General features: G+C 39.7%; 1 protein-coding gene across 9 annotated transcripts in view; it reads right to left on the bottom strand.

The window, feature by feature from the left end:
• TANGO6 (transport and golgi organization 6 homolog) overlaps positions 1 to 14022 on the bottom strand; it is a 184559-nt gene that overhangs the window by 164994 nt on the left and 5543 nt on the right. For 7 of the 9 annotated variants that reach the window (XM_086351439.1, XM_086351441.1, XM_086351442.1 and 4 more), the window contains exons 2-4: positions 5318 to 5961; positions 3040 to 3156; positions 1369 to 1510 (exon numbers count right to left, since the gene is read on the bottom strand). In XM_086351439.1, coding sequence (XP_086207565.1) covers positions 1369 to 1510; positions 3040 to 3156; positions 5318 to 5961 — 903 coding nt within the window. The remainder of the gene's footprint in view (positions 1 to 1368; positions 1511 to 3039; positions 3157 to 5317; positions 5962 to 14022) is intronic. The other 2 variants (XM_086351440.1, XM_086351444.1) reach the window with 1 other exon arrangement.

Here is a 14022-nt window from a genome sequence, read left to right as displayed (position 1 = left end):
CCCTGCACTGGAAGCATGGAGTCTTAACCACTGGACCACCAAGGCAAGTCCATAGAGAGTTTTGAGGCCACACCACAGGTAAAGGAGAATCCAATGAAGCCTGCTATGCTGCTGAATTAAAGAAGAAAACACAGTTCAGAATTCAGGGACGTCAACACAGCTAGAGCTTTCCGGGTAAAACAGCAGACAGGAGAAAGCTACACAAAGAGGGAATTCCAGAGATCAGCAGAGGAATCCTCTCTCAAGTCTTCTGCAGAGTATGGCGTGTGTGTGTGTGTTGAGAGAGAGGGAGAGCAACAGAGAGAGAAACCCAAGGCAAGAAACACCAGAAAGGAGTAGGGAGAACAATCCCCAGCGTTCATGCAGGGCTTGGAATAGTTAGTGTTCCTACTGGTGAGCATGGAAAGCCTCTTAATACATACAGAATCAAGTAAAATCCCAGAAAGGTATCACTTTAGTATTGGTGCCAAATTACCTTAAATTAAAGGCTGTTATCCACCCACAGTAACAAGGTTTAAGAGCCAGAACTGAAGGACTCAAACTGATATCAAGAAAATTAACCGCATCCTAGCACAAAGCCCAACAAAGGAATACAACAAAATATAGCATTCAGCAGTGTTAAATTAAAATGCCCGCTATCCATTCAAAAATTACCAGGCACATCCATTCCAGTGAAATATTTTTTAATATAAGGATTATGGTTAGAAAAAATATCAGAAGACACCTGTTCAAAATGTTCCAAGTGGTTGCTTCTGGGGATGGGAAATGGAGTGAGAAGCCGCTAAGGACTGCTATTTTTCTCTAAAAGTATTATAGACCTATTGATTCTTTAAATTATGTGCATATATAATTTTGTTTAAAAGTCAAGAAATATAAATTAAAAACTACTACCATACTTAGTATGATAATTAACATTTCTTCTCTTAATGAGGACTAAGAGAATATAACTGGAAACGAATCTAAAATTTCATTCCAAAGCTTTTATCTCTTGGGTATCTCAAACTTGAGGAGAATGCTTTTGTATTTTAAAGTCCTGAGGTGAAGTACTCTTAGGACCTCTGGCCTTTTCCACAGAGAATTTCTTGGTTTCTATAGGGTTTACTTAAACTTTCTGTACAATGTTTTCCTCTGGTATTATAACTTATTTGAAACAATCGATAATATTATGCAACATGAGCAATGTATCACAACTATTTTGGGGGAAAATAGCAAGAAAATGAGTTTTTGGAAAAGGAGTTCATTAAAGTTTAAATTCCTCACGCCCCACAAAGGCACAAACAAAGCCTAGTCTACATCAGGTTTTACAGTCAAAGGCTAGAGACCAATAAAGAAAAGTGGATGCCGAAGTAACAAACGTCTATTTCTTACCACCTGCTCCTTCCAAAATGCCCCGGACTACTGCCTGAACACCGCTGGGTCTCATCAACCTTTCAGAGAGGAGCTGCCCACACAGACGCCGGAGCCAAGCTGGGGCTCGACACCTGTCTTGCATCTTCCCTTCTGAGCAGGACTGAAAAACGAAGGGAAATGTGTGAATGAATGTCAGCGTAATGGATAGGATTTTTTTTGTTTGTTTTTCAGATAGGATTTACAGTCCAATCTGAAATATACAAATATACTGAGTCAGACTGATAATTAACAGTACGCTATACAGACTTCAAAAAGGCAAAAATTTTTCTTTTAAAAAAAAGGGGAGGGGAGAGTTCTCTGGTGGCCCAGTTGTTAGGATTCCTTCAACTAGGATTCCTTCGACTTTCGCTGCCATGGCCTGGGTTCAATCCCAGGTTGGAGAACTTAGATCCTGCAAAACCATCATGGCAAAAAAAAAAAAAAAAAATTTTTTTGTAAACATTTATAAAATCTCTTCAGCCTCACTTTTAATTTTAAGGAAGTAAAAATACAGTGAAACTTCTTCAAAAAAGTATCAAGTGAAATTTCAAGCCCAGAAATATACAAATGTTTGTGAATAAAATATAGACTTGGGGGACACAAAATCCATGTAACCAATCTGAATGCAGTCCTTCCAATCAAATGCAGCTTCCAAAGAAGACTCACCACTAAGAGGAGAGTCTCCAACAGTGAGAGGGCATTCCTCTCAGTGTCTAACAGTTAATACAGTTAACTGTTTTGAGCCTTCATGCTTTAAAAAAAAAAAAAAAAAAATGTGTTTATTTGGCTGAACCAGGCCTTAGTTGCAGCATGTGGGATCTAGTTCCCTGCCCAGAGATTGAATCCAGACCCTCTGCATTCAGAGCACAGAGTTTTAATCCCTGGACCACCAGGGAAGTCCCATCCTTTGGACCCTCATGCTTTACTCACCTAAACTCGTTACTAAAATTTAGGTACTAAAAGAAAATAGATAATTCCAGCTACATCACCAAATTGAATCGTTCTGGAAAAATAATCACTTTTAAGGAAAAAAGAAACTATATTATGCTGAGCAGTATACTATTACGTTTTTACTCTAAATTCCTTGACTTCAAATACTCCATTCAAAGAGTAAGATGTCCAAATACTTTTGCCAGAAGAATACTGCCAAACAGCCAAATTTTAGTTTAAAAAAAAAAGACCCAGTTTGAGAATGAATAAAGTATATTTTTGTCATAAGCCCTAAAAAATTATCACAATATTATTGGGAAAAGTGTCCATTTTTCATTAAAAGAAAAATCCCTTAAAATTATCCCAGAGGTCGGTGTAATTTAGTTTGGCAAATACCAATTAACAATCTAAAAGATGAAACAGTATTCAACTAGACTAATTTCCAGGAGAAGACAGTTGTTTAGTCACTCAGTTGTGTCCAACTCTTTGCAACCCCACAGACTGTAGCCAGCCAGGCTCCTCTGCCCATGGGATTTCCCAGGCAAGAATACTGGGGTGGGTTGCCATTTCCTTCTTCAGGGGATATTCCCCACCCAGGGATCAAACCTGGGTCTCCTGCATCACAGGCAAATTCTTTACTGCTGAGCTAGCCGGGAAGAAGACAATACACTACACTCTATCATTAAAGCTTCACCCACAAGAATCCCCAGGTGTGCATACCTGGGGCGGTCCTCCCTGGAGGATAAGTAATTCTCGGACTGCTAATGGCTGATACACTTGATCCAAGATGTCTCTTAGGGCCTTCTTCGATAGGGCTCTTTCTTCTTCAGTTAACACCTAAAAGAAACATGTCCTTGGCTTCTGTGAGATAGAAACCAGGCAAGCAACAGAAGGTAATGCTCTGCAACAGTGAACAAAGATGCTTGTGAGGGGAGTAGGAGGCCGACTTCTTTTGCCTTTTTTTTTTAACTTTTTATTTTGTATTGGGGTATAGTCGATTAACAACGCACTGATAATGTCAGGTGGACAGCAAAGGGACTCAGCCATTTATATACATGCATCCATTCTCTCTCAAACTCCCCTCCCATACAGGTTGCCACATAACACTGAGAAGAGTCCCATGTGCTATATAGTAGGTCCTTGTTGGTTACCCATTTTAATTCTTTTGCCTCTTGGTTTCCTTCCATTCAGAGGAGGCTATAACAAGGAAACACTCCTGGCCCCCTCTCCATTCCCTCACCCACTTCTGGGCAGGAGACTGCATCCACTCATCTGATTGTTGAGTTCTGGCACACACAGCTCGCTCCTCTTCAGTCTCTTGGGTGTGAGCGCACAGTCTGTTCTGCTCTTCTGTGCCATAGATTTTTCAGGGGCATGTCCTCTGCATTGGGGCAGAAGGAGCTGCAGTTTTCTAGAACTCTTTAAAACTGGGTGAGAAGTGCATCTCATTGTGGAATGCACTGTTAGGAGACCCATGGGTCTCTCTCTATAGACCTTCCAGCTCTGCCTTGATGAGTAATAAAGGTGACATTCTGACTTGTCATCTCTTACTCTGTTAACTGTCTTTTCACTCATTCAGAATCTGGGCAGCAAAGAGGGTGCTGTTTAATTGGGTCCCTGCTCCAAGCCACAACAGACTGACCCCCTTTGGGAGCTTCACAGTCAAGACTCAGAATCCTGCTCAATACAATTTAGTAAATTGTGATGCAGATGCTGATCGGAGCAGGAGCTGTTGCGGGACTTGTCCAGCTTCATACTGTCCACTCACCATGTTTCCCCTTCTCCTTCCACCCCATCACTTGGTCCTTTCTGTGTTTCCCTTTTCTTTTCTCTCTTCTGCCTGAGACCTCTGGGTACTGCTCAGCTCAAACAATAGGCATAAGACCTGCTCCAGACCCCTCATCTCAAGGAAGTGCAGGTAGCAGGCACTGATGGAGCCGTCAAGACGCACACCCTGTTGTAAAGAGCACAGAGCTCTGCTCCACAAAACATAAGGGCGCTGGAGGAAACCATAATTTCATGTGACTACTCAGGTGACAATGGCTTTTAAGTGTTTTCTGTTTTATTTTCTTTTGTGAGCACAGGGAGAACAAACAGAAAAGGAACAACTTGGAGGGTGACATAGAAAGGCTGACAGAAAGATAAGTGAGTGGACATGATAAAATCTGGATGCAGGAGCAAAGGAATTACACTGCACGTGACCCTGGTTACATTTATACCTTAACAGCGTCTTCTGTTTAGGTTCCTGTGCTAAGGCTGCAGCGCTCTCATGGGGAAGCAGTGGTCCCTGTTATGTTACACTTGTGAGTCTTGTCTCCCCAGTGACTGTGTGAGCTGTTGGAGAAAAGGGCCACATCTAATGCTTTTGTATCCTTCATATCACTTTATCGTTCAGACGTTCAAATCCCTACTGACTATCAACAAAACACTTGCCTGTACCCTCAGCACCTAACAACCAACACTGACTGGATTGTGGAGGGCACCCAGCGCTTGCATACTTCATCTCACTTAATCTTCCCGAGAACTTAATGAAGGAGGCGTAAACAGTTTAATATTAATAGTAGTAGTAGTAACTTTTTGGTGAGCACTGCTGGGTATTGGGCCAGGTAACTTACACACATTATCCGTATTCCTCACAGCCACCTTCCAAGGTAGGTATTGTTTTGTTTCTCAAGGCAGGCATTAATAAACACATTTTACACAGTTGGAAAGAAACAGAGATTCAAAGAAATAGCTTGCAACAGCTGTTTCAAAAAATGGAAAGAAGGGAACAGACGAAATGGACTCTCCAGGAGTGAAAGGACTCGTATTTAATAAATGAAAGGTCCAACCCCCTAAAAACATTCGTCTATCCACCAGAGATGCTTAGGCATTTAATAAAAATTCTAGGTCTTTCCATCAGCACTTTTCCAAAGAACTGAGATGATGTCTTATAGCAACCACACACAAGGACACACAGAAATTCTCACACTCTCTCTCTCCCCCCATGGATGCTTACCTCTTCCTCAGGACTCCGCGGCGATCTCTTGCTTGGGCAGAACCCCAGCTGGCACAGACCTGCTGCGATATCCCCAAAATGGCGGCAGAAAACCAGGCTCCCCAGAGACGTGTGCTGAGCAACACTGAGGAGGACGCTGCAGCTCGTATACAGCCTCCGGGTTGCACTGGGAGCAGCACTGAGACACACCACGTCCTGTACAACGGCCCCAAACTCGGTCCTGAATCTCAGAGGGACTCCAACACCAGGCGCGAGATAGGGGCAGACACCCAACGTCACTACAAACTGCAGAACTGACTGGACAGTCTTCTGCTGGGAGATGCTAAGCGTGTCCGGGCTCAGGGCAGGAGCAGTTTCTGGAGTCTTCGGGTTGGGTTTACCTGGATTGAAATCAGCTGCCAGGCGGAGCATGGTTTCCTTCAAGCACAGCAGCAGCAATAAAGTCTGGGAAGTAAAACGCCAGGTAACGTCCATAGAGTCTTGCGGCCATTCTGCCTCATTAGCAATTTCATCCCGTAGGAGTTTCAGTATCTTCCAGTGAGGATCTTTCAGGAACTTGTGCTCCAAAGCAGACAGGTTAGATTTTAAAGTAGCCAACAGGATATCATGTTTCGTGATCTGCAGTGAATTTGAGCCTGATCCTTCTGAAGAAAAATCAATCAAATTACATACATGGAAAACAAATTGTGCTTCCCTCCATGAGGAATGCCTTGCCCACTCCAGTTCATCTTCTGAAGCCTGACTCCAGATGTCATTACTTCTAGAAAGAGGCCCCCCAACTATGCCTCCCCAGGCAAGGCAGAATTCCAGACCACATTTCCTGCCTTACCACAGCACTTTTCATGTAGTTAGAATTATGTACAGAACACATTATATTGGGTTAGCCAAAAAATTCATTTGGGTTTTTGAGAGCATCCTATGGAAAGACCTGAGCGAACTTTTTGGCCGACCTAATACTTCATGGTTTGTTTCCATTCCCCACACGTTCTGAGGGGACAGGGTGCTTGTTGCCCCAGAACCAAGAGGCCAGATCTTAATCAACTTACTGGGCTGAAACTATATCGAGAAGAGAAATCTAAAAAGGTAAACATTTACCACAGAAGGTTCATTCAAGCTGTTCTAGATCCCAGGAATAAGGCATTGAAGAAAAAAAAGTCCTTTCCATTATAAAATTACAACCAGTGAGGCAGATCGCAGAATATGGACATGGGATGCAAAGAAATTCAATCATACACACTCCCTAATATCTATTCTCAATTTTTCCTGAACTCTCCCAAAATGGTCTTTACTGCCCTCTGCTGGTGAAGGAGCTCGTGCACTCTCTCAGCAGCTGACATCCTTGCTGACTCCCTCCTTGAAACGCTCCTCTCTTAGGTTCTGGGGCAGCAAGCACCCTGTCCTGGTTTTTTCCCTTCTACCTCAATGGCCATCTCGAAGTGTCTCCTCTACTGGTTCTTTTCCTCTACCAGATATCAAAGTGCTCCAAGGCTTGTCCTGAACTCTGGATTATCTTCCTCGACAGTCTTAATCTGGCCTAGGTCTTTAAAAATGAGCTAAAAACTGCTGCTGCTGCGGCTGCTGCTGCTAAGTCGCTTCAGTCGTGTCCGACTCTGAGACCCCACAGACGGCAGTCCACCAGGCTCCCCTGTCCCTGGGATTCTCCAGGTAAGAACACTGGAGTGGGTTGCCATTTCCTTCTCCAATGTATCCAAGTGAAGTTGCTCAGTCGTGTCTGACTCTTAGCGACCCCATGGACTGCAGCCTACCAGGGTCCTCCACCCATGGGATTTTCCAGGCAAGAGTACTGGAGTGGGGTGCCATTGTCTTCTCCGGAGCTATAAGCTAACAGCTTCCAAATTTACATGCCTGGCCCATGACTACTTAGAGCCCATGATTCTAAGTTTCAGAGACATATTTCCAACTGCTGAATGAAATCTTCACTTGGATATTTCTTAGGCTTTTCAAATTCAACAAATTACTGATTCTCACACGTACCTTACACTCCTAAATACAATCTAACCTGGCTACTAACTGGTTACATCTCCACCTTTTTCTTTTATCCAACCCATCACCAAGTCTTTCCTGTTCTGCTTACTAAATCATTCTCAAATTTATTTTTCTCCATCTTACAACTACAACCTTTGTCGAAGCCATTAACATCTTTAAACTGAAGTACATCAGAACCCTCTTGACTGGCCTCCCTACTTTCACTCTCCTAAAAATTTACTTTTCACACATCAGATCCTCTTAATATTTAAAACAGATTTCTCTTGAGAATTCCCTGGCAGTGTAGTGGTTTCCAATATTGGAGCACGGGTTCAATCCCTAGCTGGGGAACAACCTAAGATTCCCACATGCCATGTGGTATGGTCAAAGATTAAAAATAAATAAAAAATAAAACAGATTTCTCTTGGTGGAAGCACACACACACATTCCTGATGTATATACACCTAAAAGCAGAAGTGCTGAGACACAGATATCCAGAATCTCAATCTAAATATTATCTCCTCACAGGTGGCCTTCCTTGACCACTCTAAAAGCCATTGCCCACCCTATTAACTCTGTGCTAACACCCAATTTCTTTTCTCTATAGTACTTATCGTAATCAGTAATTATTTTATTGGTATTTACTTTCTTTCTTCTCTTAGAATTTAAACGTAATGACGGTGGGTACCACATCTCTGTTGTTTGGTCGGTGCTTTGCACAGGTGACATAAAGTAAGCCCCAAACGAGCATCTGTAGTTGACTGAGTAAAAGAATGAATAAAGAGTGATAATAAAGATCTCCTCAGAACTCCTATAAGACCAAGCCTCTCTCAGATAACTATCAACTCTGAACAAAGAGTAAAAAGCAAATATCTGAAGATGCCTGAAGGTGATGAAAGGGAACAAAAACTAGAGAAGGCACCCAGAGGAAAAAAACAGCACTGAAGAAGTTTCCTGCTTTTCAGTCTGGGGTTAGGTCTTTGCATACCAAAAACACTAGAAGAAATTCATCTTACTGACAAGAACCAAAGCATACAATTCAGGGCAATTACAGCAGGCGGAAAATAAGAAATCTCAGAAAGTACAGAACCAGAGAGGAAGGGCTCCCAGCTCTGCATTCAGTCAGTTCAGTTCAGTAGCTCAGTCGTGTCCGACGACTCTTTGCAACCCCACGGACTGCAGCACGCCAGGCTTCCCTGTCCATCACCAACTCCCGGAGCTTGCTCTTACTCATGTCCATCGAGTTAGTGATGCCATCCAACCATCTAATACAAACTGTGCTTAAATCTATGGCTAATCTTTGAACTAAGCATCTATGGGAAGAACTTTAAATACCTCAGCTAAAATGGAAAGAACTGAAAAGAGCTGCTGCCCATTGCAGAAGAGACAGAGCTTAGAGTATGAATTAGTCAAATGAACTGCCTACTTCAGGGAACTCCCTGGTGATCCAGTGGTTAGGACTCAGCACTTTCACTGCAGTAGGCCCAGGTTTGATTCCGAGTCGGGGAACTACGATCCCACATGTCATATGGCATCGCAAAAAAAAAAAAAAAAGGCTACTTTAAAACAAAACCAAACCAAAAAAGATCAATCTTCTCTGGAGGACTGTAACAGAATCTAGAGTTTCAACAGCATATCCTTCATGATGTCAATTATACAATCCAAAACTCCTAGACAGATGAAGAAATCTGAAAATGTGATCCACCTCAAGAGAAAGACAATCAAATAGAGACTGATCCGAGATGACCCAGGTGTCAGACTGAGCAGACAAAGATTTTCAAGCAACTCTTTTAACTGTGTTCAAGCATGTGATGGAAAGTACTCATTATGAATGAACAAAATACAGACTCTCAGCAAAAAAGTAGCAAGCATTTTTTAAAAACCCAAATGAAAATACTAGAATTTAAAAACAAAATATCTGAATTTTTTTAAAAACTCAATGGACGGACTTAACAGCTTTGAGATGACCCCCCCCCAAAAATGAACTTAAAGATATACCCCTAGAAATTATCCAATCTGAACAACAAAGAAAAAAAGTTTTATAGAAACAGAGCCTTAGTATCTGTGAACACTATCAAACGATGTATTTGTAATAAAACAGAGAGTAACTAGAATAAAAGGAGAGAAAATGAAGCACAAAAGGATGTGGAGAAATAATGATCAAAATTTTCCAAAATTTAGTGAAAAAACATAAATTTACAGATTCAGTAAGCTCAGTGATGCCCAATCAGGATAAGTAGAAAGAAAATCACATCTAGGCATATTATAGTCAATCACTGAAATAAGATAAAGATCACACTGATAAGAGGGCAGAAATCAACACAAATACTGTAAAGCAATCATCCTCCAATTAAAAATAAATTAAAAATTAGACAAAGAGAAAATCTTGAAAGTGGTCAGAAAAAAGCAGTCAGCATAGGAGACCAAAGCTATGAATGACTGTACTCACAAGCAATGACTTAAAAGATAATGGAAAAACATTAAAGTGGTAACATGGTAAAAAACAAACAAAAAACAACCACCACCACCTGATGTGATGACAGGAGGAAAAAAAACCACCTATCAAGTCTCAATTCTATATCCAATAAAAAGTAACCTTCAAAAATGAAAGAAAAAGGAAGACATTTTCAGATCAATAAAAACTCAGATAACTGACTGCCAGCAGATCTGGAATACAAACAAATGCTAAAGAAGTTCTTCAAGCTGAAGGAAAAGAGTACTAGATGGAAACTTGGATCTTCAGGAAGGAAGGAAAAGCATCAGAAATGGTAAATATGTGGGTAAATATGAAAGATTCATTTGTTTCCTCTTTGTTTAAATACATATAACTGTCTAAAGTAAAATCTATAAAACTGTATTATGGGGTTTATATCTTACATAGATACAATGAACATGAAAACTATAGCATAAAACCCAAAAGGGGTGGAAGGCTATAAAAGAACCCTTACAGTTACAAGGTTTTTATATGTCCTATGAAGTGGTACAAGATAAATTCTAAACAGATTGTGAAAAATTACAATGTATATTGTAATTCTAGGATGACTACTAAAAATGTAATGCAAAAAGGTGGGTTATGGTTATAAAACTACAATAAAATGCTGAAAACATAAATGAAATCAAACAGCAACAGACTTCAAAACTAAAGTTAATATATCTTCTAAGAAAGATGCAACTGATGATAACTAAAAGGGTGTTCAACAATACATTATTTATAATAGTGTAAAATTAGAAATACACGTTGAGTAAATTATAGTCTACCTGTATCTAACATACTATATTTTATATGTAACATTTGTTTTGCTTATTATCGTCTCTCCACCACCGAGAACAAAAACTCCTTGAGGACAAGGATATTGCTCTGTTTTGTTCACTGCTGTGTTCTCCTTGCCTGGAACAAGGCCTGTCTGACACAGTAGCTGTTCAAAATAAGTAGTTATTTATTGAATGAATGAATGAATGACAGATGGATTATTTGAAGCCATTATACTATGGTGAACATTATTCAATGACATGTTCACTAAAAATATTCTAAAGGGAACAGAGCATGAAGTACTACATGGGGAAAAGATATGAACAGTTTACAGAAAAAGAAATGCAAATTGCTCTTAAACATGAACATATGATCAACCTTGCTCCTAAGAGAAAAGTAAATTAAAACTATACTGAAATATCACTTCCCATCTATCAAGTGGCTAAAATCCAAATGTTTTTATAACACATTGTGTGTTTTGGGGAAACACTTTCATACACGGCTGGTAAGAGACTAAAATGGTACATTCCCTAAGAAAAGAAATTTGGCAATATCTAACAAAATTATATAGGCATTTAACCATTGGCCCAGCAATCCCTCTTTTAAGAATCTATCCTATAGATAGATACACAGGCAAAAATGCAAAGTGACATATACACAAAGCTTCTCATTGCCATATTGTTAGATACGCAGCAGTAGGGAAGGGATGGGGCTCAATCAAATTGTGCTTTGTCTCGCAGAAGCTAACCCTTAAATTGCACCAGGTGTCTCCAAAAGGTTACAAAACATCCCACAAGACACTGTAGTACACGCAAACACTCAAGCACCTGTTTGCTTTCAGTTTTGGGCAACCTAGAGTAACCGCTGCCTCTTTATATTGCTTATGGATGATCATGCCTGCCCTTTCAGGAATATGCATGCCTCCCGGGCTTAAAACTACCCTGGTCCAATGGTTAGGGGAGATAGTGCTTTGAGGCCTATTTAACACAGAACAAACCTGACTCCAGATTGGGTCTATTCCTTCAGCTCTAATCTTTGTGCCCTAGCCTTTTCTCTACCTCCTAGGTTTGACCTTTAAAGGTATAAGGCGTTTCCACTTACACAGAGATAAAAAGTTGCAGAAAAGAAAATAACATTTCTCTCCATTGAACATTTTTCTCAGTTGGAGGTTTATAGGAACATCATGGCTAGATCAACAACTGCGCCAAGTCTGCAACAAGCCACAACCTATCCCCTTTTAGTAAAAAAGAAGCCTGAATTCTAACTAGGTTAAGATGGTTTTCTGGTACCACCATCTTCTCAGTCTGCTGGCTTCCAGGTAAAGTTGTTATTTCTTGCCCCAACACCTGTCCCCCAATTTACTGTCCTGTCATGGTAGAGCAGTGAACAGTAATAGCTTGAACTTGGTAACACTATCTCCCTGACTCCTTACTTGTCACGTGTAATAAATGCTTCTACTTTAAGAAAGTACTTGGTGTGTTCACTAAGGACCCCAAACCCACTGAGTCTGGTAAGAGTATTTTTTTACATTAACAAAAGGCTTAAAACAACCCAAACATCCATTCATAGAGAACTGAGGAATAAACAGTGGCATATTCACATAATGGAATACTATGCAGCTGTAAAAGGGAAAGAGGAAGACGTCTACCTACCACTATGCAGGTATCTCTAAGACATATTAAATTTTAAAAGATACAGAAGAATGTATATAGTATGCTAACTTTTGTGTTAGAATGGGAAGGTACACAGATTATTTTTATTTTTTAAAAGTAGTGGAAGAACAAATTAAAAATTCACTACAATGAACTGTCTATAGAGAAACGGAAAAAATCGGTGGGAGTAGACAGGGATAAATGTATCCAGTTTTAGAGTTTTCCTCTTAAAGCACTGAATGTTTCTCATGAGCTTCAAAGGTGGTGCTACTAGTGAAGAATCCACCTGCCAATGCAGGAGACATGGGTTAAATCCCTGGGTGGGCAAGATCCCCTGGAGAAGGAAATAGTACCCCACTCCAGTACTCTCACCTGGAAAATTCCCTGTACAGAGAAACCTGGTGGGCTACAGTCCACCAGGTCACAGAGAGCTAGACACGACTGAGCACACACACATTTTTCATAGTTTTAAAAAAACAAATCAAAAGGAAAATTCAAAATATTCCTAAAGATAAAAAACAAATAAACCTAAAAATTCTATACTTTATGTCCAGGGTTGCCAAAATACAAGCTACAGGTCAAATCTGGCCCTGCCCCTATTTCCACAAATAAAGTTTTACTGGAACATAGTCATTCTCATTTATTTACATATTACATATGGCTGCTTTCGAGCTATGATGGCAGATGTGAATAGCTGTAACAGAGACAGTATGGATCACAAAGCCCAAAATATTTACTGCTTGCTTTTTACAGAAAAAATGTTCCAGCTCTTTCTCTAAACCAAATTAGCAGCATAACCACACATAATTATTTCAAATGACTTGACATATAGAACTCTGTACATCCTGAGGGCAAAAACAAACAAACAAAATCCCTTAGAAACAGGAGGTTTGTTGATGATAGTAATGTTAGACTTGTTATTTTAAAACACTATACGCATGTGTGAGTATATATGAATATGTGACTATATATTTGAGTGCATATATATATGAAGGAAGTAAATAACAATTTTATTAGGAATCAATATTTATAGGTAAGAGAAAATATAAAGATAAAAATATAAAATACAGTAAAGAAGAATGGCTAGGTGGACAAACACATGTTAAAGAGTCTAGGTCATGGTATATGAGTTTTCATGGTAAAATTCCTTCAACTTTTCTATAAGCTTAAAATTTTTCTTAATGAAATGTTAGGAAAAATTTAAACTCTGTAACACTTCATTTTAATTGGGAATATCAGTAGGAACTTTCAATTTGCTTTTTTTTGTTTTCGGAAAATCCACATATTTCCTGGCTCTAATCACTGAAAAAGTCTGAAGCAATGACATCTCAGTGGCAATAAATACTACTAGTGTCCATCTTGTGGTCCCTAAATATCACTTATTCTTAAAAAGAACTGCTTTCAAGCACAGAGCAAGAAATGTATAAGATGAATCTGAATATCTTATGTCTTAAAGCAAAGATGCAATCAAAGACTACTAGGTCACATCAAAGAGTCCAACAGCTAACTTGAATGACTCCTACAGGCCACAGATGGAACAATTAAGAGTATCAAGAATAATCACTACAATAAATTGAAACATATATATACACAAAAACATGATTACATAATAAAACAAAACCAAAAAATATCACTCCGTTGGCTAAATTTGGAGACTAAGACACTAATGTATTTTTCTGAAAACTGATGGATTAAAAAAACAGGATGAACCTAGCTATGAAAACTTATATGTATGTGTGCCTCAGTACACACATAGAAAAAGATCTCAAAAGCTATACTTCAAAGTGTTAACAGTGATGATCTCTGGATGGTAGGGC

Source organism: Bos grunniens, chromosome 18 (genome assembly GCF_055505025.1).
Source record: "Bos grunniens cultivar Pamir isolate PY7600 chromosome 18, Bosgru_T2T1.0, whole genome shotgun sequence".
In the NCBI taxonomy this organism is placed as follows: Eukaryota; Metazoa; Chordata; class Mammalia; order Artiodactyla; family Bovidae; genus Bos; species Bos grunniens.
Note: the sequence above shows the minus strand (reverse complement) of the source record. Positions and strands in the feature narration are given on the sequence as shown.